The sequence below is a fragment of the Anser brachyrhynchus genome, assembly GCF_964034855.1.
Source record: "Anser brachyrhynchus genome assembly, chromosome: 12".
NCBI lineage: Eukaryota > Metazoa > Chordata > Aves > Anseriformes > Anatidae > Anser > Anser brachyrhynchus.
In genome coordinates, this window is record NC_137707.1 from 11,646,003 (window position 1) to 11,673,938 (window position 27,936).

A 27,936-nucleotide genomic window follows, 5' to 3' on the forward strand; every position below is an offset into this window, starting at 1 on the left:
TTCTTTTAAAACTTTTATTCAACAATATAGAATTCTTTCAATTATAATATAGAACCGTCCATCACGATGATACATCCCCTGCCACCCCCAGACCTTGGCAGAGCCTGGGGCAAGCTGGCTAACCACAGTCCGTCAGAGGCTGGGAGGGGGAACAGCCGGGAGAGTGGAGGTGGAGGAAGGAACGACTAACCAACAACCGCTTTGCACAACCTTCACGTTTCCGTGCTTTCTGGGTCAGGAGATCAACAGGGAACCAAAGGCAGAAGAACCTTTTACGCTTGGACAGAAGGGCCGTGTTCATAAGAAGGTGAGTGCCATCCAGCCAGGCACGCTGCCCCACTCAGCCCTGCCCGGGCTGCACAGTCTGCCCGCCGTCACTCTACGCGCGCCGGTAACGGTTCTCATTCTGCTTATGGAAAATTGGGAGCAACAGCACCGGACCTGGGGAGAGACAGGAGGAGGGAAGTGAGTGTTGCAGGATGCTACCTGCACAACAAAAAGCTCCTCTGGCCCTGGTGGCGAGGAGATGGGCAGGTGTACTGCCACACGTCATGCCATGCCACACCGCTCCCAGCCAGGCCGAGCCATCCGATCCACTGACCCCCAGGACACGGGGACAGCAGGGACCTCAGCCTGCTTTAGAACAGGCGGCAGGGTGAGCAGGGCTGAGCAAGGCAAGGGAGAGCTGCAGTCCAGCAAAGCAGTGCTTTCACAGGCAGCCAGACACAAGTTCATTTTTTTTTTTCTCTCCCCAACCTCCTGCAGTGTCTCCCTCTGCTGCCTCAAACACCTCTAGCCCTGCTAATGGCCTCCGTTGTGTAACACCACTGCAAGAGGCACCACCTCTGCCAGAAACCTAGGGCCATGCCAGCTGAAAGGCCAGGACACACCAGGGCTCTCCTGCACAGCGTGGCAGCAGTAGCCAGATGCAGGAGAAAGGGTACAAGGCTGCGTGTTACCCGGACTCCTCCCTTCCTAGGGATGAGACATCAACTCTTTCAGCTCCTGGCTGTCCCTACAGGCAGGGCCACACTCTGGTAAGATCCAGAGGAAAGAAGAGCTGATGAGCACAGAGGAACCAGCCTGAGCTGCAGCCAAGTGTACGCACCATCACAGGAGTGGTAGTCGGGAGGCTCCATAGGCTAAAACCACTTATTTCCCTCTGGAGGAACGGGTCACAGCTTTTCATGCCCTAAAACCAGTGTAGGGACATAGGGAGGAGGGCAGGTTGTTGTTGCCTCTCTGGTCAATGCAACCAGGGAAAGACATCTATCTGTTTCAGACCTCCCTGCTAGGCAGGTCATCTCTTTTCCTCTGCTTGAATGTTCCCAGAAAGCATTTCTGTCCATAGTTCGGAGGGACAGAACTGCTGCTTCCTGAAGCATCACCTTGGAACTTCTCCATCAGGTTTGGACACTGTCAAGCATCATATGTAACCATTAACATCTTTCACCTATGGAGCTTCCTCCAAGGAACTGTCTTCTTCTTCATGCCTCTTCTGCCTTGGCCAACACCTGAGAGCTAGAAGACAGGCAACTCTGGAGCACAGCAGCTTGGGTAGACTATGAGAAATGTCCACTCCTGACTTCCAATTCAATACTTATTTAAAAGCAGTTCTGAATCTGATGTTAAAATCCCGAAACCGCCCCTACTGGTGATAGCAGAGCTTAAGAACACGAGAGAACTCAATGTCCCTCAGGTCAGGCAGCCCGGAGGCAGGGCAGAGGGAAGGTCAGAGGGCTGGGAACACTTGCTGAAGACTTAAGCAGCATCTGCAGGAGAGTTCAGGTTAGTGATGGCCCCGCAGCATGGCAGCATCACCAACGTCAGACAGCTCCTCAGCCTGGCCACCGATAATGGAGCTCATGCACTTGTCACTTCCTGGGGTAGGAGCACACCTTCAGAGAAAGACATCCACCTGGGCTGCGAGGAGATAAGCATGTGGGTACACGCATGGCGAATCCACGGCTTCCAGCCACACATCAGTGACATATTACACGTCTGTGACAGTCTGAGACCAGCACCTGGGCTCTGGCTGTTCGAGTCCCACGTACCACAAGCGCTGCCTCCCACGATGCACCGACACCTCACGCCTGCCCTGCAGCCCCACAGAGGACAGCGAAACTCTCACGGCTGATGGCATGAAAGACTGCAACCAATAACTAAAGAGATCCCAAAATATTCAGAAGAGGCGGGGTAGAAAAAGCCAACCCGAACTCTTTCTCTTTCTGGCTATCCCACAGATTTGAGACAGCAGACGTTCAGACGTATAGATATTTATTGGTTTCAGTGAATTATACAAATGGATTGACCTGCTATCGATGTCAATAGAACTTTATTGGAATATGGAATGTAAACAGATGTTTCAAATAGAAACATTGCAACCTTATAAAAAATTAACTATTTCAACAATGCCGCAGAAGGAAATTCTGTGTTTAGGTGCTGGTGGGAAAACACTATCTCCAGCTTCTAGGTTTGAGCATCACCAGAACCACTTGATGAAATTACACACAGAACAAGTAGAGGAGGCAACTGTGAATCGTGGGGCTATAAAGCCATCGAGGGATCTGATGAAAGAACCCGCAAGACGAACCCCCCACCCCCCGCAACAGAATCGGCACCCCAGAATTCAACAAGTGGCTGACTTTGTTAAAACACTATGTGGGATCCCAAGTCCCGGACCAGGAGCTGCACAGCCCTCTCCCCCAGCAGACCACGCCGCTGTCTGCCGATCCTTCCCCTCCCTGTGCTCTCCTCCCAGGCCTCCATTCTGCTTCTCCGTCCTGCGGTGCCGGATTGAACCATGCCAGAGCTGTGCTCTGGCACAAGTCTGCGTCTGGCACGAATTCTCATGGGAGCCACGTCATGAGGTACACGTGGTTGCACACCTATCACAAGAAGTCTTGGGAGTTCTGACTTTCCTGAGCTCAGTGGGAAAGTCTGGATAATCCCTCCCCTCTTCTGTCACAAAAGCAGCCCTCACATTCACAAGTTTCCAAAGCAGGTCTATTAGTTTCTTTTCAGAGTGAGCCTTTGTCAAACACACCTGGAGGGGGGATCTCACCTCTCCCCAGCAACTCAGCTCAGTGCCTTAGCTTTAATGTTCCAGACAATCCTGAGATGCTGCTGGGTTTGTGGGTTGTTGTTTTTTTTTTGTTAAACCTCCCCTCTCCCCCTAACTCCCTGGCATTTGCAATTAAAACTGGAATTCAAGGGCCAAATTCAAGCCCAGAGTGAGCAGTAGGACTTGGACCTCAAAGCAGAGTTGCACCTGCTGACCCCCAGCCTGAATTTGGTTCACCCAGAGTCTACAAGTCAGAAAGGCATGTTTAGAAAGAGGCATGCTAAGGGCTGATGGTGGAATGGCCAATTTGTCCCCACCAGCATGGTGGGAAAGACCGGACTGAGAAGGAAGAGAAGGATCCATAGAGATGTGAACCAGAATCAGTCATGTTGAGCCCTGGGGATATCACTACATGTTTAACTCTTGCAAGACCATTTGCCCAGGGCTTTGGTACCACAGGGTTAGAGTTACATTAACCACAACCACCAGAGAGGAACTGAGGTTTATGACTCCCCCCCCAAGGTTAGATTTCTGCCGAGTATAAAGGGGAGGGAAAGGGGGGGGGGTCCTTGGTTCATTTCCCTTCACTGTGTGACCGAAGGTTTTGCTTTTATTTGTAAACATCTTGAATTACCCGTCGTTTTCCAGTCTTCATCGTGCTGTTGTCAGGCCACTGGAGAGCACAGCGTTTTCTGAACTGGGCTGGGACTGCTCCTTCACCACTGGATCTGCAGGAGACACAGACCAGGCAGGAAGAGGAAACGGCATTTAATAAAGCGGAAGCTCCACCCTGGCAAACCCTTCCAGAGAAACTGCCTTTAAAACCCCACAGACCTGCCAAGGCTTTTGCTGAGTGGGGAGACGAAACTTCCTCCCCAACACAAGACCCTCTCTCCAGCCCAGCTGGCCCCAGCTTCTCCGCAGACTCACAGAAATAGGGGTGTTCCATCGCCTCCTTGGCAGTCAGCCTCTGTTGATGGTCGTATCGCAGGAGCTTGTCCAGGAGGTCTAGGACTTCAGGGCTGACCAGGTGTCTGTTCTCACTGTGGATGAAGTTCTCCCAGCGCTTCCGGGAATGCCTGCAAAGGGACCTGTTGTCACTGCCCAGCTCTGACCAGCACAGCAGTACTGAGGGCTCCCAGGGAAATCAATCTCCACTTCTGGGAAGAAACAGCTGCAACAGACACTGCCTTCAGCGCTCCCTTGCACAAGCTACCACTCAGCACTTGCCAAAGGGAGAAAGCCCTCTCATTTAGGCACAGGATTGTGTGGATGTCCAACGTCTGGGAAACAGTAAGCTGGGAAGGGCGCAATACTGCAGTATCTTCTGTCTGCAGAGACTACACACCAACATACAGCAGGCAGGGTGACACCCTTGGGACCAGAAGTGCGCTGGCTTGCCAGCCTGCCTCACTCACACAGGGCTGTCTTCACTATCCCATCCAGCTCCAGTCCTTTTAGAAAACCTCAGCTGGGAGATTTTGAACCCCTCAGCCCACACTCAACTCCAGTGTTTACATCTCCATTTCTAGGACGTCAACAAACAAGAAAGGGAAGAAGCATGGGAAAACTCGTGGATCAGGGGAGAGGCAAAAGGAAAGAGCCTGTATTTCAACGACCTGCTGGGAGGCCTGAAAGCAACACTGGGATCCAGAAGATCAAAGCAGACCTTGGCTGAGAGTCCTTCAGAGGATGGACATTCAGTTCATCACCCTCTCTGTTTTATGACATAAAAAAAAAAAAAAAAGAAAAAGCTGCATTTTACTTCTCCACTTACTGGCCCAGGATATCATTGAAGTGCGGGTCCAGTTCTATGTGGTACTTCTTGAGATACCCATACAGTTCATCTGTGCCCAGGACCTTTGCGATGCGAACCAGCTGGAACAAAAGGCAAGTTGAAAGAGAGCAGAAGAGCAGGCGTGGAAGAAGGAGCAGATTCTGCTGGAGCAGTTACTACTGAACCTGTGGCTCCTTTCTGGTTTGATGTCTACAGACAGGACTGGGTACTGTCTTACAGCGGGGAGCTGCCCAAATGCAAGAGCTCTTCTTCTGGAAACTTCCCAGAAGGAAGGAATATCTCCCTTGAACCTCATTTTTGAAACATGCGCATGAAACAATCTCCTACACAAGGCAGTCATGTGTAAGCCCAGATGGCTCAACTAAGCACATAGCAACATCCTCCCAGCCTGGTGGTCCCATCCCCAGCACCTCCCCACCATACACATGCAGATGAACTGGTGACACCTGTCGCACTAGATAAGCCAGGTATCAAAGTCCTTACCTGGTCATAATTGTCCTGTCCATGGAAGAAAGGCTCCTTTCGGAAGATCATGCTTGCCAGCATACAGCCTAAACTCCACATGTCTAAACTGTAGTCATACATCTGAGGGGAAAAGGGAGAGGCCATCAGAAAAGAAAGGTATGCTCACCTTGGCATGGTTCCCCAAGAGCAGCAGACCACCTCAGCCTTTTCACTTCACAGCAAGCCTCTTTCCAATCCCGGCAATGCCCTGACAGGCAAAACCAGACAACCCAAAGGTGGCTGAAGTGCAACCGCAAACAGTATCACCAGTTTGCAAGGAGGAGGCAGACTCTTACTTGGTAGTCCACAAGGAGCTCCGGTCCTTTGAAGTACCTAGAGGCCACGCGGACATTGTATTCCTGAGCTGGATGGTAGAATTCTGCCAGACCCCAGTCTATGAGCCGCAGCTGAACATGCGATAAAGAGACACAGAGTCAGGAGCCTCAGCACGAGCAAGCTAGGCAAAGCCGTGTCTGCCAAAGCCTCTCGGTCCCATGAAGCAAACATGTAGGCCGGGAAGCAGGGAGGTGCTCTGAGGACACGAGATGCTCTCAGCAGTGCTCCTCCTTCCCCTTGTCACCATGCTGTGCTGGCAGAGCAGACTCCAGCTTAGCGAGCTTCTCTGCCTCCCAGCTCCAAAAAGACCATCACTGCTGGGTGACTGGCTCCTTACCAGTGCCATCAGCCACAGCGGGCATAATGGTGCGTACTAGGGGACAGGCAAATACCAGCTATTTTATCCTGCTGTTTAGAGGGGCTGGGCCAGAGGCAGTGTCAGTTTTAACTGGGGGCTGGGAGCAGGAAAGGAGGCAGGAGACAGCCCACCACATCTTGCAAGGCAGACTGTCTCTTCTGTGGCCGCAGGGATGGAGGACCAGCCGTGTTACTGAAGGACAACGGACCTAGTAAGAGCTTCCCCCTTCCTTATAAATGCTGCCTTGCCTGTACAACCGCTGCTGATTCACATGGAGGGGCCTGTAGAGCAGTAACTCATTTGCTGCTGCAAATCCCAGGTCCCTTAGGAGGCAGGTACACGCATCACCTGAAGAGGTTCGAGTACCACAACAGGGAGGGCAGGCTCCCTTTGCTGCCCATTTCCATGGCAGTAAGCTTGGTGCAAACATTCCCTTTGATCTAACCAGCATGTCCCAAAAGAGAGGAAGCCACTGCAGGGGAGGCAGGCTGTACTACAAAAGGAGCTTATGCTCACTGGGTGAGACTATCCATGTGTATTTCAAACAAGGGTGCACATCTCCTGCCTAAGGTCTCTGCACCCCACCACCACCACACCTCCCCAGGTGGAGACTAACAGCAGATCTGTTCTCCTCAGCAAAGACATCCAGCGTGGTTAACTTGGGGAGGAGAGCAACCTCTGAGCCAGGGACTCTCACTGTGGTGCTCCTCTGATGTGGATGCAAGTGGAGGGGAGCAGACAGAGAAAGGTTGAAGGGGTAAGTACAGCTGCCCTGGCTCTGGGTACAGAGATGGCAGAGTTTCAAGCTTGCCTGGAAAAACCCTGCTTGTAAGCCCTGGTGCCATCGTACCTTTTTCTGTTGGTGGTCTATCATGACGTTGTGGGGTTTGACATCCCTGTGCATGATCCCCATGCTATGACAGTAATCCAGGGCCTGGCAGACATACACATATGTTAGACATCACCGTAACCACAGCACAGCATTAACAATATAACACAATTCTCAGCTAGCAGCAAGAGTGCCCTGTCCACGAGGAAGTGCTGCAGCCCTGGCACAAGGAACTAGCATTTTCAGCTCTTACTCTGCACGTGGCAAACTGGCAACAAGATGGTATTGATTTCCTGTCCTACAGCAGTCACAGGTCCTGGACCTGTGTTCCTTGTAGGGTTTTGGGAGTACGTGATACAGAAAGGCATCCCACCTGGAAGCAGGCCCAGTGCTCCAACCTGGGCAGCCCCACACTTCCTGGGTCACAAAAGAAGAGCTCTTTTCCCCAAAAGGGGACAATTCATATGTATATACAGTCTTATGGCCTTCCAGTGAAGGCTTTCATTGGTGTTCCAAAACACACTTAAGCTAGAAAGTCATGTCTGCTCATTTAAGCCAAAGCTGTGCTTACAAAAGGCAGGTGATAGCACGCAAGGAAGAGTGACACTGCTTCAAGCCTGGAGGCAGGAACCCGCAGAAGCTCTTCAGCTCTGTGACCTTGCACCACTCACTCCCCCCATGCAGCTGTTCCCCTGAGCAAGGAGGTGAGAGTGTTTTCTCAGCTTCAAGGGGAAGGGAGACCCATCCATCAACATCTAGCAGATGCACCGAGACCTCCAGTGGCACAGAAGGAGGGCACAGTCTGCAGTCATTCAATATGCAAGACATCAGTGCCAGGCAAGTAACATTGCCCTCGGGTCCCTGCTGCAGCGGGAAGCACAGGAGGCAACAGCTTCTATCACAGCAAGGCTGCAGGGAATGATCCCCGCAATGTCACAGGGACTCACAACCAACAGCAGAGTTACAGCAAATGGTGGTCATGCAATCTGCAGTGCTGGAGATCTTCAACAGGTTGGGCAAACCGCTTCCAGAGATGAAGCAGTTTGGTATCTTGCTTGTCCCAAGGCTGGATCATCTAATCCTTATCAACCCTTCCAACCTAATCCTGATGAACTTGGGCTCCCCCCAGCCTTCAGCAGGAAGGTCTTTCCCTTGCAGACAGGTGGAGCAAGCTTGGGGGTGCAGAGAAGAAAACCTCCCTTGTGATCAGTAGATCTCTTTCAGGTCATCTCCTGCAGTCACCAAGTCCTGAAGCACAACGGGCTTTCCTCATCTCCTCCCACTCATCTCCAGGGGCAGTGAAGCTGCAAAGTGCCAGCCAAGGAGTCCCAAGACCCTGCTGAGACCTGATATGGACAAGCTGCTGCTCCAGCAGGTCAGCACAGCCCAGCCCCGGGGTTAGCTGAAACCCAGCCTAACATATCTCCCTAATGCCCTGCCGCCACCCAGGTCCTGTAGCCAGCCACTGCAGAGAGGCTGTGCAGCACGTCGCACCGATCTGCCGTGGGGCTCTGTGAGCACTTCCACGGGGAGGCGCAGGTTAGGTAAGAGGAGGTATTTAGGGCGCTCCTCATCCTTCTGCAAAGAGACAGCGATGGCTTTGGCCAGCAGGTTTCAAACGAAAATACCGGTGTTATAGCAATGCCAGCACAACCAGAAACCTCATTCCCAAGACCACATTCAGTGCCTGCAAGGCACTGACCTTGCCAATGTGTTCTTCAAATGCTCCACGTCCCTTACCCTGAGACACAGGGTCATGGAAGACCAAGTGGGCAGAAGGCACCTTCTGGGGCTGCATTTAAATACTGCAGCAGAAGAAAGCCTGGAGCAGGCAATGCCTCTATTCTGGTCTCTCTGTGGTTCTAAAGAGTCCCCAGTTCCTCATCCCTGCAAATGCCTCTCAGTGCTTGTACATGGTCTGGCTGAGAAGGAGTGGGTTGTCCTCACAGCAGCCTGCTCGGTGCTAGAGACATAGGGAGAAAAGCACAGCCCTACCCGGCCGCTAGCAATCATAAACACTTCACAGGGAAGGCACAGGCCCCAGAGAATCAGATTGTTCAGAGGTGACTGACGGTCCCCAGTTTGGCTATAATGCCTGACAGCAACATGCCAGGCAATCAGATCATTTCCTAAGCCTTCTCTGGTTATGAAACATGGATTCTGCATTGGATACGAGAGAAGTAACTGCTTAATAGCACTACCCCAGTAACCCAGCTACTGCCTCTCTCATTCCTAGCCTCCACGTCCAGACTGCCGTATGCAATGCCACTCACCTTCAGCAGCTCATACATATAAAACCGAATATCAAAGTCTGTCAGGATCTGGTACAGTTGCTGAAATAGATTTGGGGAGGGAGAAAAAAAAGAGAAACAAAAATAAATACTCTAGATTTGAATTAGTTTCATTTCCTGCACCCCACCTGCCACCAAGCATCAATAACCCTACTCCAGGTCCCCCTGTGAACACTGTCACTCCTAAGGGCTGCCCTGGGTTCAGATCTGCCAGGGCTATGCACTAGGAAATCCAGAAAGGAAGCAAGAGCTCCCGTGAAAAGCCACTGGGATCATTCAGACCTGTCATGACTTTTTTCCAGCAGCAGACAGTCAAGCTGTCTGTCCAGGGAGGAGACAGCAAGGCCTTCGGAACACGCTGCAGCTGGCACAGATGATCCTGTTCACATGCAATGTCATCATGATGACTTGACATCGGTAACATTCAGAGCAGGCAGACAGGGAACACATGGGCAAGCCTTCCAAGTGCTCAGAGTGGGGCGGGGAGAGGAAAATATTCACCTAACGCAGCACGGGGCTGGGAAGCACGAGGGGTAGAGGGCCTCGGAGCAGAGGAGGCTCCCCTCCCTCCCAAGACAAAGGGGAATGCAACTCAACAGCACAGAAAAGCTTGTGGGAGCAAGTAGAGCACAGCAGAGTCTCAATGAAGTGCTTGTTGCCAGCACACATTCACCACCCTCCTCTCTTCTGCATCCTTCTGCTGCCCTCATTACCTCTGGGGAAGTGACAAAGATCCAGGCTGCACTTCAAACTCAACCATACCACCAGCACAGTCACTAAACACCTTATCCTGCTGCTCCCATGCCAGGTCACGACTATCCCGATATTTGCCTTTTGCTCTGTATCTGACATCGGCAGCTGTGCCAGCTTGGCACCATCGGGCCGTGCTGTCGTCCAGCAAAAGCAAGGTGAGACATCAGGGCAGCGAGAGGCGAGCTGGGCCAGGAAGGACATGCATGAGACACCCACAGCAGGACCAGACCCCTCTGTCCTTTCTAACAAGTAAGGATCATCTCACAGCCCAGTTAAACCACCGGCTGCATCAGCATTGGGGTCGACTGCTCATCAAGGGCACCGCTGGCATCTCCGGGAAAAATACCATAGCAAGGGATTGAAATTCACATTCCAAGAAAGAAGTTCTGGCCCTGGATCCTCTCCAGGCCCAAGGCGAGATCCTCTTAGATCCTCATGATCCTGCCATGCTTAAAGGCTAGATCCAAACAGCCCCACCACCCCCAGTACAGCTCTGAGAAGTCATTTGGTAACATACAAGTGTCACTTACACACGAAGAGCTTAAATGGCCTCCAGGATGCAAGCTGTGTTTTATTCTCATGAGCTGGGATAATCCTAACGCTTTGGAGCAACCCAGTCAAGCAGACAAGTGAGCAGGGAGCAAAACCAACATAGCCACAAGCTACAGCAGGGATAGATTTCCTGACTTGGCTGCACAGGGCTCTGTAATGCATGTCCCAGGGCCAAGCCCTGGCAGCAGAGAACAGCTGAGCCCTTTCAAGAGTTTAATTGGCTTGCTTAAGTAAGAAACACTACAGGCAACAGAGGTGCCTAAACCCCACGTCTTTCTGGGAATCACCGCCCTGCTCAACCTCGCCTGGCAAGATCAATGCATCTGGGGAAGGCTGCTGGGGGCAGCCTCCCTCTTCACGCAGCCCAAAGGCTGGGTCTCCTTTTCCCTGTATCCTGGTTCTTCTGCCCCTTGCTGCCCGTGTGGGCAGGGAAGGGATAGGGAAGAGGTCACTGCTGCCTTTCTTCCCAGGACCACAGTGCTGTTGGTTCTCCAACTCACAGCCCAAAGCAGAGGCAGCCATTGAACAAGCAGCTTTCAACAGACACCCCAGAAGAGCTGCCTGCAAAACCAGCGCCTCTGACCCTCTCGCTGTGCCAAGGCTGGCGGTGCAGCTAGCAGTGCCCAAGCTGCACTTACTTCAGGAGAGCCCCTGCCCGTGCACGCTCAGCCTCACTGCCCTAAGAAGGCTTTGACAGCAGGCTCTGAATCCCCTTCGCTCAGCCTCCCGCAGGAGAGCAGACACTTCTTTTACAGACACATCCCGAGCTCTGCTCTTTCAGCTGGCTCCTCAGGAACAATTATCAGAAACATCGCCACAGGTATCACGGCCTCAGACCCTGCTGAGAGATGTGCTCACCCCACTTGCCAGCGCTCAGGACGGCAGGAGGCCTCGGAGACCTGGGCTGCTCTGCCTTCTCCACACAGAACACGAGGAAAGGCCGAACGCGCCCTGTGGTAGCCTCCAAACCTCCTCAGCTTTTTGTGATTTTTTTTTTTTTTGTCACAAATGAACGAACCTACCGTAACTAATTCTGTTAGCACCTGAGGAGGCACTGATGTGCTTCCCCTCTCCACAACGCGGACAGGAGCTACACGCTTATTCTTCTCTGTTGAGCAAGCAACGTGGCTGGCTATCTGCAGGAAGCAGCATCTGCAAAGCAACGGGGTGGCTCCGAGCAGTGGTCAGAGGAGACAGACGCTGCTTGGGAATGCAGGCTTCCAAGGCATCCTGGCTTTGGCAGCAACACAAGGGAAGAGAATCTTTCATATTTCTGCATCTCCTACCCAGGGCAACTATTTTTTATACTAACTTTTGATAAAACACACGCAATTCCTCACAGCATCTGTAATTGACCCAGTGCACGCCAAGTGGAAGGTCTGACTCAAAAGCTCTGTCCCCACAACCTGCTGAACATCCTGAAGCAACTTTTCATTGCTTGCCTTTTTTGCCCGTCTCCTCTTCTTCCAGCCACGAGCTTGCTAACGTTTAAGAATGAAATAGCAAACACAACACAGCACTGCTCCCGGAGCCTCGGCTCTGCCCCTTTCCTTCCTGAGGGATTTCTCTCTTCGATGCAATAAGGGCCACGGCCTGCGCAGTGGCAGGTACGCTCATCGACTACAAAATGTATATGACAGCTCATGCTGGCTGACGGACAGGTGTTTCATTTCAGGTTTGAAACCAATTAGGGAAAGTCCTTTAATTTTACTGATGACTACTGGCTTGACTGCATGGCTCTGCAGCACAGCTATGATTTAAGGCAAATGAACGTCGGTAGCTTGAACGCTCACAGATGACAACGCAACAGGTCTGAAGAGAAACACTAACCACATACACAAGCTGCCTTCCTCACACAGCAGGATGTACGTTTATTCTAGCTCCAAGCACGTTATTCCTGTGACTGCAGAACTGTCAAGTTTAGAAGGGACCTAGCCAGGTAATTTAAGATAACATAAATCAATTCTAGGGAAGTATCACGTAAGCCTTCTGTTTACACATCTTATGTATTTAAAAATAACCAAACCTGCTGGAATACAGTCTTGCACTGATGGCCTAGAATCGTCCATAGCCATGGCTGAAGCCCCACAGAAGGGCAGCTCCTGCCTGTGCACAGAGAGCTGAGGAAAGCCATCAGCCATTTCCATGCGCATGCAGTGACAGCTGCCCTTTGAATGGGCACAGGGTGAAATAATTAACATTCAAAAGATAAAATAATTTTTCTGAAGGAAAGCGACTGCCAGAAAGGAGACTACTGAAAAGGAGGCATCCAAGCTTGTGAAGAACTATTTCCAACAGGACAGAGAAAAATGTAACCCCGTAAGGCATTTGGCAACCACCTGCTGTATACAAGCTGCCCTGGGAATTGCCTCAGGAGCCCCTCATGGACCCTGCCAGTGATTTCTGAGCAAGATGTACGGTACTCATCTGTACTGATGAATCTAGAAGTCAAAGCAGAGACGGGCAGATCACCAGCAGCCACCCCAAAAAGAGAAGAGGCCCCTATCACCAGGCTTAGCTCACATGGCGCTTAACTCCAGCAGAATCGGGCTGCCCGGGGAGACCAGGACTGTAGAGCAGAAGGGACAATAGGAGGACAATGACTCTGGGAGCTTTCTAGCTGCTTCACGTGTAGAGATATATATCAAGCCAAGACCTCTAACGCAAGTGGTCTCATCTATTATGTTTGCTTCCTGCTTGGCATCACTTCAGAGCACGGGAAGACACAGCTTGGGAGCCTCTGTACAGAAGATATCCACAGGCACCTGTGTACAGTAGCAGCTCTGCAATCTGCCAATTAACTGCAGCCCTAAGAGCCTCCCCAAACAGAGGAGCTCATGCAAACGTTGCTTGAATAACCCACATGCCCCATGCATGGCTGGTGAAATTTGGGTTACAAATAAGCCCTGAACATGAACAGCATTACTGCATGCCCTGGGGGGCATGCCTGCATTCCCAAGACAAAGTTATTCCTGCCTTGTACCAGCCAGCATCAGGTGAAAGCAGCAATTCTTTCATTCTTGGACTTGTACAACTATGAATCCAGACTTCCTCGAGGAGGGAGGCTTTTTCTTAGCAGCCCAGAAATGATCTGCCGCAAAACCATCCAGTTGTTTGTAATGCAACAGCCAGAGATGATGAGCACTGCTGCTTCTGCTGAGGACAGATCAATGTTGCTTTAGTGGCTGCAGAAGAGCCTCCGACAGCTCCCAGCAGAGCTGAGAAGGCTGGCCTACCTCATAATCTAAGCCTTGTGTTGTTCAGTCAGAGACCCTGTTGGCCACCAGTCTCAAATTACTACCTAACACTCTACTTCACAAACACATTTCAGTTTTTGGGTGGTAACCTTGACAAGAAATTTTCCCTCTAAAGACACCAGAGAATGCTGCGATCGTTTTTTGACCAGGATACACAAAGCAACCTCCAGCAAGGCATGCTGCTGCCTCAGTGATCTATTTCACCTCAGGCCATATATTAAAACGTTTAAGAAAGAAAAAAGCTCCAAATATAAAGTTGAAAATTTCCACAATCAGCCTTATTAAGAGTCCCTGGATCACCAGGAGAAGGAAAGGTGTACATTCACAACATACACAGCACTGGAACAGACCAGCTGGTGCCGATGAGGCCCAGACACACCAAGCCTGCTTTAATTAGCCCTGAAAGGTTACACAGAACTCCTCTCATGGCTGTTTACTTGGAGGTAACACTCTTCTCCCTGCCCAGAGCTGTTAGGGCAGACGCTCCTGCAAGTTACTATTATTCTAGCCTCACTAGTAGGTCTCTGCATGAGATTGAATAGCACTAACACCACCGCTGCCAGAATGGCTGCAGTCCTCGCTACCCGCTGTGTCCCACCCAGTGGGATTAATCTTGCCAGACAAACTCCGGGGGATGAGAACAACACACGCTGCCTCGCAGCACGCAGGGCTGCAGCGGAGACGGCCTGTGGGGCAGGTCATGCGGTCAGTCCTCTCCGCCAACACCAACCCGGAGTCCTTCTCCAGGCGTTCGGTGTATCTGTTGAAGCCGTATCCTAAAAGGTGCACATCTACATAACACTCCTGTATGGACGGGAAGAAAAAAGCACTGTCCTATAATACGAAATGGAAGAGATCCCTGAAAACTGCAGGAAGGGGTGATGCCTGGCTTTCTAATGGTAACTGCTCAATTAATTTTCCACCGCTGACTTAGTAACTTAGGATAAAGATTCACAAGGGGGAAGCAAAGATACCATTAAAATAGGTGTGGTCGCTAATCACCATACAACCCTTTTGCATATCAACTCTCCTCTGCCAGCCGGAAGCGTTTCAGCAGCACATGCAGTTGTAGCTGTACTCAGACGGAAGGACCCCAAGCTTTGGAAAGGAGTAACACCACTCAAAGCTCCCCAGAAACCAGCATATGCTGCAGCCTTGGACAAGCAGAAGAGCTCTCAAGACTGCTCAGTCCCTTACTACCAGGTTCACTGGCAGTGAGAAACCTGCTCTCCAGCCTCAGCCACCCTGTGGTCCCCAGGTCTGAAGGATTCCAGCACAAATCGGCATCACCTGCTCCATCAACTGGACTGCCATAAACAGAACATCATTATTGGGTAGGGGTATTAATTTGGGCTGAATAGATAGCACAACGGTGATTAGTAAATTTAGAGGGAGGTAAGAAGATCTAACCTGTTGGGCTTAACCCTCAAAGTTGGGAGGCCATTCAGCGCGCAAGGTTTTTATTGCTTCTCACTTAGAGCCTATTTAGTAACTCCACAAGACTCTCATTTATGTGGAGGAAGGAAGGTGAAGCTGACATAAGGAACAAACCCAAATTTCTCCCCATAGCTCTCGAGAAGTATCTGACAGCCCAAGAACACAGCAATCTTAACAGAAATAGGAGGCCTCCCCCCTCCACACGCAGGCAGACTCACCTTAAAATCTGTGTTATTGATGTACTCAAACACCAAAGCAGGGGTCTTTGACTGAGAGAGAGAAAGAGAGAGAGAGAGAGTGTGTGTCATGGTTTAAAATGCCCTCTTGACCTTTCTTGGCTCCAAGAGACCTGGGAAAGCTTTGGCTTCCTGCTCAGCCCTTACTGCAGAGAGTGGGGCAGGAGCAGAACATCAAGAGAAGCACAGCCCCAGTCCATCAGGCAGGGGCAGGGAAGCTCCACTTGCACCCCACACAAAAAGACAACCCAGCATTTCGGCCAGCACTGCTCCCCCAACTCCAGCTATGAGAAAATCTGCTGGACGAGGGAAAAGGTGTCATCAGGCACTAAAGCCTCGCAGCCCATGGCAGGAAGGTCAGCCAGGACTGCCAACACTACAGCAGTGTCGTTTCCTCTCCCTGCATGCCAGCGAGCTGGTAGTCACAGACCTCAGTCAGCTGCTGGTCAGAAAAAACTTCCTGGGAACGGGGTGATTGTGGCAGTGCAGACAAAGGATATGACCTCTGGTCACCGGACAGGACAGCAATCAGAAAGATGAGAAGTGCTTAATATCCAATTGCCCTGCAAAATCTTTATGTTCCAGATGCCAGACAGAAGCTGGAAGGCTGCACAGTTTCTGCTTTCTTACAGCAGGTTTGGAAGGCTACAAGACTTCTCCCCCATCAGCCGTGGGAAACTCACAGGAGACACAGATGTGTAAAAGACTCTTGGGAACTCGGAGAGGAACATTAACTCATCCGAACTGACCCATCTCAGGAGACCCTAATGAAGTAGATGCCAGGTGCCCCTGTCAAGCAAAGGCACAGGCACAGTGAACGCCTCATCCCAGCCGGGAGCAGAAGTCACGCCAGCCATGTCCCAAAGGATGCCCGGGGCCGTGCCTACGACCAGCCAGGCAAGGCCACCACACACACCGCAACACACCAGTACCTACCACTGGATCCTTGACAGTGTCAATCAGGTTAATGATGTTGGTGCCACCACGCAGATTCTCCAGAATCTTCACCTCTCGTTTTATCTTCTTTTTCTTCACTGGCTTAAATAGACAAAAGCAATTAGAAGTGAGAGTCCTTTCAGACATCAACAGTGATTTCTGCCGCTGATTTTGACTAGATCCCAATACCTCCCCTATTCCCCTGCTCCCACCCTCACAAGGGAACATTTTTAGCTTCAAAGAGGGGACAGACACTTTGAACGAACTACGATTTGTCTATCTTCAGTGAAAGCTTTCCAGCCACCAGAGAAAATCAAACCACTCTAGACAAACGTAATTGTGACTCCAGTAACTGTGGTTAAAAGCACCTTGGACTGCTGTGTGGAAATCTTGGCACACTAATTCTACGTTATACATTTAGAGCCAGCGGACAAACATGGTAAGGTCTCATACCTCAGCTTTGTTTACCAGCACAGAACAGTTTTTACTTCTTGCTCCCAAGGCATTTTTCCCAACAAGCACTTGAATCCAGCAAAACGACAACCTGAGAGTCTTCAGCACCATGATTTCTAGTAAGCTCAGACACTGCTGTACTTAGCTACGTTCAAGTGTTTCACAGCCACCCTAAGAGAGTAGACCCAACTGCACGGCATGCCATCGCATCTGTATACCACGATTATTTTTAAAGCACGCAGACATTTTAAACAGTTTTGGACTCCTCTTCAAATCCATGCAGTCCTAGGAATCCTCTCTGTAAAGTAAGCTTTCTCTGGACATTGCCCTGCACAGAGTGACAAAGAACAGCTGCTCCCAAGGCAGGGGCCTGGAGGTTGGATCAGCTTTTACACTCTGCTGATCCAGCGGTTCATTGTAATGAAAAGGAACGATCATTTCTGTAACTCATACACTCCCAAGACAAATTTAGCTCTGGGCAGCTTACAGCAGCAATGAAGTGAGACTTTATTTAAGCCTTGGCTAGTGACCAGTGTGGGCATCACCAGTTGCATACCACTGCTGGCTCCAGCAGTCTTCCTTCACTGCAGAGCTGGGACGGCTCCTGCTGCACTTCTGGTACTGCTACAGAGACATCGTACAGGGACCAGTAAACCTCTTACACTACCTGTGAGGTTTGCTCCTGGAAACATGCTTTCCCGGTCATTTAGCTTTCTAAGACATTCACCATCCAGCGTACAGTCCGGTCTGTGATAAGGAAGTAATGGAGAGCAGCAAAGAGGTAAGAAGCACCTTACCAACATGACACAAGTTACCACATGTCAGCAGCTTCGACTTTCTACACAAGGGATGAGGAGCCACAAGAGCTCAACAGCTTGTGCTCCCTGTCACCTCGCCTCTGCCACAGCCTTCCGTGCTCTGACAAGGGCTGCGGAGCACCGACGTGGCAGCTCGCGCTCGCGTTACATCATCTCTGACTTCAGGCCACTCAAAGGAACGTACATGCAAACGGGAGAAGGAACCAAAGGTTTTCATATAGTCAGAAAACATGTCATTTATCTAAGTGATAAAACATGCTGTCTTTCTAGGCTCTCCAGGTAGCTTCAGACTCAAATCCTGCTCTCCTCCTCTTCCAAGTTAAAAGGCAGGAGCTAGACTTTCAAGTCAAAATATGAGTGAGAATCTCAGCCCTAAGCAAAGTGCCAAAAATAACACCTATACTGGTACAGGGAGCGTCAGCACCTTGTAAAGCCACTGTGGAAAACGGCAGCAAGGTCCGCCACAGCTGGAGCAATGAGCAGCAGGCTTCACTGGGAAGGGGGCAAGAAAACAGCTTGGGGCAATACCAAGACACGCTTGGAGCTGGCATAAGGTTAGACGGACATGGAGAAGGAGCCAGAGCAGGGAATGGAAATGAGCAGAGGTGAGGGCTACAGTTCTGAACCTGAGATGAAGATGCTTCATTAGGGACTAATTTCATTGACGTCAGCATGGCGATGGACACCACGCTTGCATCGCCCACATCCACCGATATTACCAGAAGGCAAGATGGAATTAGAGGACATAATTCAGTTACTCTGTTCGTCCAGCAAGGCAGATGCATACACAAGCTGTTTTCTAGGGACCTTCAAAGAGGGAGCTCAACCACTGCTGTCCTCAATGAGCTCGCTGAACTGCCAGGCTGTCGACAGATTCCTGCACGCATCAGAGCCACTCTGCTGTGACATTTGCACCTGACTGGGAGCTGAAACAGTGCCTGAACACAGCCGAGGGGACCCAAAGGCCACTCTGAAAGACCATTTCCTTTGCAATGCAGCTATTTCAAGGGCCTTTTGCACTAGCTAGGTAGGGAGGATACACCTCAGAGATTTCCATTTCTCCTTCCACAGCAACCACCACCCCCACTGGGGAAGAAGAGGTCTGCCCCTACCACATCAATTCTACGCGCTTCCACATTTTTCAAGACTGGAAAAGGATGCCCAGCACGATCCCTGCAGAAATCTACCCACCACTCCCCTGCAACACACTTATTGAAAGACACGAGCAGACAGCACCAATGACTGTTGGAAAAAAGGAGAGAAGAAAGTTAGTTTTTTTTAACGAAATGCCTGCAGATAGTCACCAAGAACAGCACCACTAACATCACCAAGGGGCAACACTTTGGCAAACACTGTTTCAGCAAGAGGGAGAGTTAAGAACTGCTTGCATATTTTCCTGCTAAATTACAGCATCACAGAGCTTGGTCAAGGCTGTCCGCACATGGCTAAACTAAAACACATCAGGTATGGGCCTGGGAAAGGGTCTCCCAAGTGACCGAGCAGCCCTGCTCACTGCAGCCTGCTCTGCAGCTGCGGTGAGTGCGCTCCTCCTGGCTGCAGACAACGCTCAGGATGGGGCTTTCTGCCACTAGGGAAAGAGGGATGCGGAAGGGAGAAACGCCATGGGCTGAAACCTGTCATCTCAGAGGAAAAGTTATTGCCCAGAAGTTTCCCCCAGAGAACAATGCGGGGGAATAAAGGATCTCCCCAGTTCTGCAGGATAAAACAGGGGCAATCACTGGCCTCCGTACCACAACTTCCACCTCCCAAGGCTACCCAACAGCATGCCATCACCTACCCACACGCCGTGCTGTGCCCAAGCCACGCTACTCCAGCCACGGCTCTAAGCGCAGTCTGCCTCCCAGGAACACTTTACTGGAGCTCGGTTTTTGCACAAAAGCTGATTCCAAGCCTAGACTCTTGCATTATCCCACCTGGCAACTCAAACACCTTGGTGCAAACCTCTCCAACACACGGCCACTGCTGCGGGCTGGCTGACCAGGGCAAGCCGGTCACAGCCACGGGAGCTCTGCTCGCCCCGGCCTCAGTACCGCCAAAATCACAGGCGATCAGCAGCACAGCCACCGAGCACCAGGATTAAGCCTGGGTCGCTACAACTCACAGCCACCCGATCTGTCTGTCCAAGGGTGTTGACTCCAAACACACATGGATTAAATGTGAACTAACAGGCTATTGTGGCCTCCAACCATCTGCCTCTCCCAGCAGGAATAGCTTCTAAGACACCAGCCGTTGCAGCCAGAGTATTTTAACTGTACTGATTTAAGGCTATTTTATTACTCGAGGCTAGGCACAGTGGCATTTCAGGTTGTGTCTCCTACGTGGCTCAGTCCGCTCTGTCCTGGGAGGGCTGTTTCCCACAGAGTAACGAGGCAGCTACCTAGGCACGATTAACTCCTGAGTTTGGCCAGCCTGTGTTTGTCAGGCAACGTTTTAGAAAGGTGCCGACTCCAACTCCATCTGTTCCCACAGCAGAGGCACTTCAAAGCTTTCTTCTGAGCTGGGATTCTCTAGCGGCCAGAATGAGTCAAACCCTCGCTGTGGCCTTTCCCTCCGGCAGGCACCCACGGAGTCCCTCCGAAGCACCTATTTCCATGAAAGCCGTAGAAACTGGGCAGCTTGGAGACTTCTGTCGCATATGGTTGAGACTGGCCAACCAGTGCAAAAACTGCTGGCGGGGAGGGGGAGAAAGGCTGACAGACAGCAGAATTGCGTAAGGCTCGTTTCCATAGGAAACCAGGCTAAAAGACATGTCTCAGTTTAACCGTGTCTACACTGGGAGGGGTTTAATCATTTCAACTGCAGCAGTACCCTCAGAACAACACGGCTGCCTAGCACTAGCCAGTTTTCCAGTTTCCCAGAAAATTGCTTCTTTTCTTAGCCAAACCAGAATTCAGATGGCTGCAGGCAGTGGAGACAAAACGCCCAGCTCGTGGCTGTCCAACGCACCGAACACACAGAGCAGAGGGCCGAGCTGACCTCCAGCCAGGAGGGTGGTCTCCCCGGAACCCAACGGTTCTCACTTCACTGTCCCGGCCGGTCCTGCTTTGCTGCAGGCTTCCTGCCCTACCAGCCAAACGGATCACACGAGGGCGCTTCCATCCGCTTAAAGTCAGCCAGGGCAGTAGAGACCGCGACAGGGGCCAGTGCCACCCCAAACACCTTCACCCAAAGAGATCGGACAGCATCACGAGGTGCCGTCCCGTGCCAGAGGCGAGAAATGGCATGGGGTAAGCAGCTGCTTTGCAGACAGGTAGATACAAAAAACACCTCTCTGTGTCTGAGAGGTCAGATCCTGGGTCACTTACTGTGAGATCACAGACTTGTAAGCAGGGAAGGAGTCCAGCTGCAGCAAGCACCAGCTGGGAGCATTAACATTGTTTGCTAAAATAAACCTTTAAATACAAGACGGCAACCATCACTTCCTGTCTTGAACAAATAGACGTCTGCCTGGTTAACCATCTTTTTTGGTTGGTTTCTAAAGCAAGCGAGCATGCATCTGCCAGATTCTTCAGTTCCAGCCATCCCCAACAACCTGGGAACCCATCACTTGAATTCAACAAAAGACAGAAATTTTTTATCCCAAATTTCACAATGAAAAAGAAAAACAGAGACCAGGAAAACGCAGGAAATCCAAGTTCGATTCAAAGCATAAAAATAACTTTCCATTAGCCGAAAGCAGGCAGTGCTGCAGTACATGGGTGCTGCCAGCTAAGGAGCACACATGCTGCTCTGAAGGAGTCACAGAAGGTGCTGGGTTTTACCCAGCAGGTGCTCTGAAAAAGAACAGCAATCAAAAGATACAAATCCAAGAAAAACAAGTCATTTATTCCACCACACAATAATAATAAAAAGTCTATTCTTTGCCCACCAAACCCAAATAGCTCAGAAGCACCCCAATACTTGCAGTGAATGAACAGGCAAATCTCAACAACACACAAACACCAGCAGAAGGCTTGAGCGGCATCCTTACGACAGGCTTTAAATGTTTAAAAGTTGGCACCACAAGCTTATTTGTCTCTAGCAAGTATTATTGAAAGGATCATCGTAATCAGCCTATAAAGCCTGATGCCAATTGCTCAATAGGAAAATAGGCTTCAGAGAAGCAGTGCTTATTTTGTGAGACGTCAGATGGGAAACCAAATAATTATCTTCAAAAGAGCTACGAAAATCAAGGAGCCCACTTGTGTTAATATTTGGAAGATGCAAACAACTCACAAAATTCCATCTTTGCACCTTACAAATTCCATCACAGGAATTCACATTTTCCTATCCCAAGCTGCTCTTGAATTTTACAGGAGTCAAAAACAAACACACAAGCAACAAAATCCCCAGGCTGAAACTACTGAAGCACTTTTGCTTTTTAATTCAAGTTAGGTAAAGCATACCAGCAAGAGTTTTGGGGGCAGCGCCTTTCTTCCCTGTCCCCACAGCGCATCCCTGAACCAGCCCTTCTGGGGCTGCAGGACTGCCCTCCATGCACCCAGACTGATGCAGTCAACTAGGAGGAGACACACAAGGATCAAGCCGTGATCCCTACTGCCACCGTTTCAAGGAATGAGAAGCACTCACTCGGGCTCTGCCCTAGGACACTGCAAACAGACACGGTGCTGTAACTCATCCTCCTCCTCACAGGAGCTGCAGTTTTGCAGCTCACCAGTTCCCTGTGGCAAAACGCAACCGTGAGAGTCATCAGCTGCATCTCCAGGCTTCCGAGAGACAGTTGGTACAATTTCAGCTGGTCCCAGCTCCGCACAAGGCTGGACTCCAGCTACTGACTGTGCCAAGCTCCGTGTGGGCAACTGGTGTTTGAAACAGAAGAGTTGTGCACGCTGCTCTCTTGCAAAAGGGCTCACTTCAGTACTGACAGAGGAGGAAGTGGGCTGGGGAGAGCTGATTCAGTGAGTACAAAGGCAGGAGAAGCAAGAGATGCAGATAGCTACCAGGAGCAGGGATTGAACGGCTTTGGTGGTGGAAGGTCAGTGATGCAGGCAAGAGCTCCAGCCCTGAGGGACCAGCATCATCCTATCGTATTTCCCTGTGCAATCCCTACTGCACACCACTCATTTCAGCCTCCACCCAGAGCACACCAATATACGAGGGCTCTGAAGCTTTTAGAGACAGTAGAAAAATTACCAGAGCCGCAGGGCTACCTTCCCCTGAACGATCCTCCAGCTACTACAGTGATAATTTGAGTTCAATTCTGAAAGGACCTTGCTGCAGCCCCTCGTCTGAGCAGCGGCTCTAGAGGGTTCATACAACCCAGAAAGGGGAAGAGGGGAAAAACAAAAACAAGAAAGAATGCACTTGTGAAACTGCGTACATGGTTGAAAGTTTCAGCTAATGGACTCAGCACAGAGGGACAAAAGCCACCAGAGGAGAAAGGGACCATTTAACCACTGCTGCAGAACCTCCGCTCCCTCTCCTTGCAACTACGCTCTCTTCTTAACCTCGGCCTGTTTTGCCTGCTCAGACAGCGACCATACGTGGAGACAAAAGTCTCTTTATGTGGTGGGTTTAACGCCCCACAGGCAAACAGACTGTACGTAGACACACACGTGCATGAAGCAGGAAGGATGACTCCCGTAGGAAGCGGACAATGTGGATGCCACAATCTCCACCTTGGGCAGGCGTTCAGGCGGGTGATAAGCAGTGCAAGAGAAGGGGCTGTGAGGAACACTGCAGTTCAGCTGTGGGTAACTCACTACAGCGTTCTTGCCATGAAGAGTCACCCACAAAAGTTACCAGCCAAGTGGAAAGGTTATCTTTGGCTTCGAGAGTGCAACTCGCAATGCTGTCCACATCTCCTAGGAACACTGCTTTTTACCCCAGAAGAGTAAGGCGCAGGAGAACAGGAGGCTGCAGGCACTCTGGAGCATCCCTCAGATGACTGAAATGGGGAGTTCATCAGAGGCAGCACAACAGCTGGAGGCTGACCTCAGCAGTCCACCAAAAATCTGCGTGGTTAAGATATGAAAGAGTCGAGATGTGCTTTGGGTACCCGCACTGGATGTAGACAACACATAACTCACTGGACACAAAGATGTTTTAAGCTTCCTTAGCACATGCAAAGAAATCTCGGGCCTCATCCTGGAAGCCAAACATTAGCATCAAATTTAAGCAAGATGCAAAAGCACATAGGGCACATTCACACATTCCCTCTTCCTGGTCTGGCCCTCCCCTAAGCATGCAGGAAGCATACCCACAGCTGCACTGCGGAGAGCCAGAGCAGAAAGCCCTCAGGAACCTCCTACACCAGCTGCAGACAGCAGGAACACAGCTGCCTCTATGTCCCTACCAACGGTGAGGGGTAGGTGCAGCGCTGAGTACTCCACTGCATGCCAAGGTGACTTCAGCCCCACGGTGCTTCCCCCCCGCCCCGAATCTTTTCTCTCTGGATAGGTTGAAAAGCTGAGGAGTTACCCTCTGCCTTGCTTCTACATATAAAACTTTTTGGAGGATGCTGTCAGAGGGTATCTGTGGGGTAAACCAGAGCTCCTGCTCCAGCGCTTGGTGGCTGCTGCCCTACACAGCGCAGCCTGACAGCTAGCAGCAGTGGAATGAGAAGCAACCCGTTCATTTTTTTTTAAAGGACTGCAGAATTTTCCTGGAGAAAAAAAAAAAAGCCATCACTAAGAGCATTGCATTTTCAAAGAAAGGTACTTGACCTTATAACACTAACGTTACAGTCACCTGCACGATCTCAATTCCGCTCCTTCACTGACACGTCATGGTCACAACCAATGGCACGGTCACAACCCATTTTCCTGCCGGATTACGCCTGGACCTGTACTTGGGGTAGCAGAACAGAAAGGCAATGCCAGGGAATTGGGAAACATGCTTTATACAAGACCAAGCTGCCTGGGGCACTGTGATACCTATCAGAGCCATTACCTCCCTGACCTTGTCCACTGCTTAAGTCATCACAGCGCACTTGAAGAAACGAGGCATTTAGCTTCCAGAAGAGGAAAAGCAGTTTATCTTGTTCACCCAGCGCTAGACTGGGACCTATGCTCTAGTCTCAGCTTTGTTGAGGCTAAGGGACTTGCCCGAAGTCACACAGGAAATCTCTGTGGCTCAGTTCTGCATCTGAGAAAGAGTGATAAAATTTCCTGACCTCTCTGGAGGAGGGTACAAGATGTTCAGGTACCACAACACCAAAGAAGGGGAGAAAAACGTCAGAGGAAGTACTTGCTACATGCTTACTCAAGCTCGGTAAGGATAAGCTCCTTCAAAGAGCAAGGCTGGGAAGAGGTACCAGTCACCTCACGAGGCACAGATATTAAAATCACTCTAATGCATAACAAATTGTTCTCTCAAAGAACCTTAAACAGAAAGGAGTGACTGCTAAACAGCCACATCCACCAGCCAGCAACTGTCCCGCCCTTTTGTCCCACCCCTACTGCCGCACAAAAACCTGGGGACTCGGTTGCATTTCCCACCTCAGAGAACCCAGCCTGAATTACAAGGAACAGAGACGCCCAGCTGATTTGCTAAGGCTCCACTGTAGATACATGTAATTACATTTGCAATTAAGTTTGAGTCTAGCTACAGGAAACCAGAGGCACTTTCCACAGTTCAGAGTGATGTTATTGCCACACTTTGCAGGTTTTCATAATGTATACAACATGGTGCTCCGAAACTCGCTTCTCACTGACCCACTTTCCACTGAGAAGAAAGTTCGTGTTCATTTATCTGGACTTTCTGCTTTTCCCTGCTTACTCGCAGGAATGCTGTCTGCATGTTAATGCAAGCGGGGGTAGCCAGGGGAACTGGTGGGAACACTCTCCACGTCAAATCTGGGCCAGCCTAGTCCCTTGCTTACAGGGCTTTAAGGCAACACGTAGAGGCCCCAAGGAGAAGGAGCACCCAGCCACCCTGAGATGACTCTTGCCGGCTGACTCACAGCTCAGCGCTTACAGGCTCCCTAGAGATGAGTTTGGCAGCCACAGGGAGAGGAGCATTGCTCCAGGGGAGGCTCTTTAGGCTGGTAAGAGGTAAAGAGGAAGATTTCTGAAGACCTTCCCTGCAGTCTCTCTACCTCATGGTGCCTTTTTATGTGGGCCGAGACCTGGACTCCCAGAAAACCACAGCAGTCCCAAAGAGACCATCAAGGGCTCCGGAGCAGCATGCAGAAGTGCAGTTTCCTCAGCCTAACCACAAGCCATCCTGCCATAAAACTCAGCTCTGTGCTGGCTACCTCTGACTACTCTCTCTCTCAAAACACATATTGTTGCTTGACCTACTTAAAAAAAACACAACAAATGAACAACAACAACAAAAACAAAAACCACATAAAGCATCCAAAGGTGGGGGAAGCCCCAGCAGCATTCCAGGAGAACTCAGCTCTGCAAGGACACGTGAGCCTTCTTCCTCTGCGTTGCCACCAGGCTCAGCCCCAGGGCTGTCCCTAGCAGCTCACCAAGCCACCACCTTGACCGCAGCTGAGGCAGGGATGCGATTAACTCTCCCAAGAGGCAAATGGGAGATCGCTCCTTGCCTAAGAGCTGTGGCTGGACAGACCATGACAAGCTTCCCGCGAAGCCGAGGATGTTCCCAAGGAAGCAGAACAGCGAGCGAGTGGGGAAGCCACAAAGTGAGCCAGCCAGCTGCGCCATCGGAGTGGACCTAGCAAACGTCTTCGGGCTTCAGCCCAGCGCAGATGTGTCCTAGGCAGCTGCCAGCCTTGGTGGCTGCAAGGGCAGGTTGAGCTCAGAGCCTCCTGCACTTCGAAGATCGACACGTGCTCTCGGGGAACAAGTGACAGGTGGTGCTGGTCCAACAATTAACAACCACAAGTGTCATCCAAGACAAAACCAAAAGCACCTCAACTCTAACCTTTAGTTTCTGTGTTTGTTTTTGTTTTTTTTTTTTAAACACAGTTTGCTGCTAGGACAGTTACCACAGCTCTCTGACCACACTGCTTCTGTGACAAACACAGGTAACCCCACACTCCAGCCACCCCAAACCACAACCCGTTACTTCTGCGTGAAGGCCCCCGCATCCCGATCCCACTAGGGCGAACACACCAGAATAACACGCCACTGACGCTGCCAAACATCCAACAGTCCTTTTTAGTCTCTTCAGGTTTTCACAATATTTTTGGCCTGTCTGCAGGGAAGTTCTCTCCCATGTAACAGATCCTCTAAAGGACAGAACATACAGTTTTGTCTGCTTTCCAAGCACCCCCCGGCCTCTCTCTGAGGAGGCCGCGGCCTGAGCGTGCGAAGGTTGCATGCCAGCTGCCTGGAGGTTAACAGAAGGATTCCCCCTCCGAGCTTCGCCTTCCTGTTGACATGGCAGTCTCTGGGCTGTTTGAGACAAACACTGCCAGATACGATTTACCAAACGCAGGCAGCACATGCAGCGCTGCTCAAATGTCAGGGCCCCGAGCATTCCTCCTCCAGAGGAACTCTCGGCCCACAGCAGACTCCAGCTATGCCAGACAGCAGGGGCGAAGGCATCGGAACATCCCTCCAGCACGGGGGACACTAAACCCGTTTCCAAACGCACCCTCCAGCACCTGAACACCCACAACGAGAAAAAAAAAAAAAAGAAAAAAGAGTTTTGGGGTGAAGGGCAGGACCCCACAGCCCTCGGCTCTGCCGACCCAGCTCTCTCCCAGCCCCGGCAGCCACCCGGGACACTCACCTTGAGGATCTTCACGACGACCCTCTCGTTGTTGGTGATGTTGATGGCCTCGAAGACCTCGCTGTACTTCCCCCGGCCCAGCTTGCGCACCAGCTGGTAGTCGTCCTGATTGCTGCGGGCACCAAGCACAGAGAGGGGGAAGGACGGGGAGAGGAAGGCGGCTGAGGGGCGCCGGGGCTGGGCAGGGGCCGCCCCTCTCCCCCCGCCCGCTCCCCCCCCACCCCCCCCGGGGGGCAGAGGCCCTGCAGGCCGAGGGGCTGCGGGGCCGGGGGGGGTCCCCGCGGGGCGCTTTACCCCCAGCTCGGGACGTGCGCCTCGTAGTCCCAGTACTCGCGGCTCCTCAGGCTGTTCACCTCGGCGTACACCCGCGCCCGGCTGCCGGCGGCCGGGCCGGGCATGGCGGCGCCGGGCGGCGGCTGCGGGAGGAGGAGGAGGAGGAGGAGGAGGAGGAGGAAGGGCGGGGGGGGTGGGGGGCGCGGGGCCAGCGAGGCGGGGCGCGGGGCTGCGGGAGGGCGGCGGCGGGGCCGGGCCGGGCGGGGCGGGGCCGGCCCCGGGGCGGCGGGCGCGGAGCTGGGGCCGAGGCCGGGGCCCGGTGCCGGCGGCTGCAGCCTGGGCCGGCCCCGAGCGCCGCGCAGCCGACCCGGA

The 27,936-nt window shown here is 51.6% G+C and overlaps 1 protein-coding gene across 4 annotated transcripts; it reads right to left on the bottom strand.

Moving 5' to 3' along the window:
* CSNK2A2 (casein kinase 2 alpha 2) lies at positions 1 to 27,837 on the bottom strand. Of its 4 annotated transcripts, XM_080553168.1 has the most exons (12): positions 27,586 to 27,758; positions 27,292 to 27,403; positions 16,352 to 16,453; positions 15,398 to 15,448; positions 9,163 to 9,222; positions 6,911 to 6,994; positions 5,663 to 5,773; positions 5,346 to 5,447; positions 4,842 to 4,942; positions 3,995 to 4,143; positions 3,699 to 3,792; positions 1 to 441 (listed from the first exon to the last, which is right to left on the bottom strand). In XM_080553168.1, the coding sequence occupies exons 1-11, from the start codon at positions 27,687 to 27,689 to the stop codon at positions 3,716 to 3,718; spliced, it is 1,053 nt and encodes a 350-aa protein (XP_080409294.1). In that variant the 5' UTR covers positions 27,690 to 27,758; the 3' UTR covers positions 1 to 441; positions 3,699 to 3,715. The 4 variants fall into 4 exon arrangements, with proteins under 4 accessions (XP_080409294.1, XP_080409293.1, XP_080409296.1 ...); XM_080553167.1 differs by lacking the exon at positions 1 to 441 and having other exon boundaries at positions 2,261 to 3,792; positions 27,586 to 27,757; XM_080553170.1 differs by lacking the exons at positions 1 to 441; positions 9,163 to 9,222 and having other exon boundaries at positions 2,261 to 3,792; positions 27,586 to 27,837.
* Positions 27,838 to 27,936: the final 99 nt, after the last annotated feature.

What these genes read in the sequence shown, in the direction of transcription:
- CSNK2A2 (XM_080553168.1), bottom strand. Translation starts at nt 27,689, where the DNA reads ATGCCCGGCCCGGCCGCCGGCAGCCGGGCGCGGGTGTACGCCGAGGTG. An exon ending in GACAGGACAATTATGACCAG is followed by an intron (nt 4,943 to 5,345) that starts GTAAGGACTTTG and finishes CTTTTGTTCCAG; the next exon opens with CTGGTTCGCATCGCAAAGGT. An exon ending in TTCAATGATATCCTGGGCCA is followed by an intron (nt 4,144 to 4,841) that starts GTAAGTGGAGAA and finishes GTCCCTTTGCAG; the next exon opens with GCATTCCCGGAAGCGCTGGG.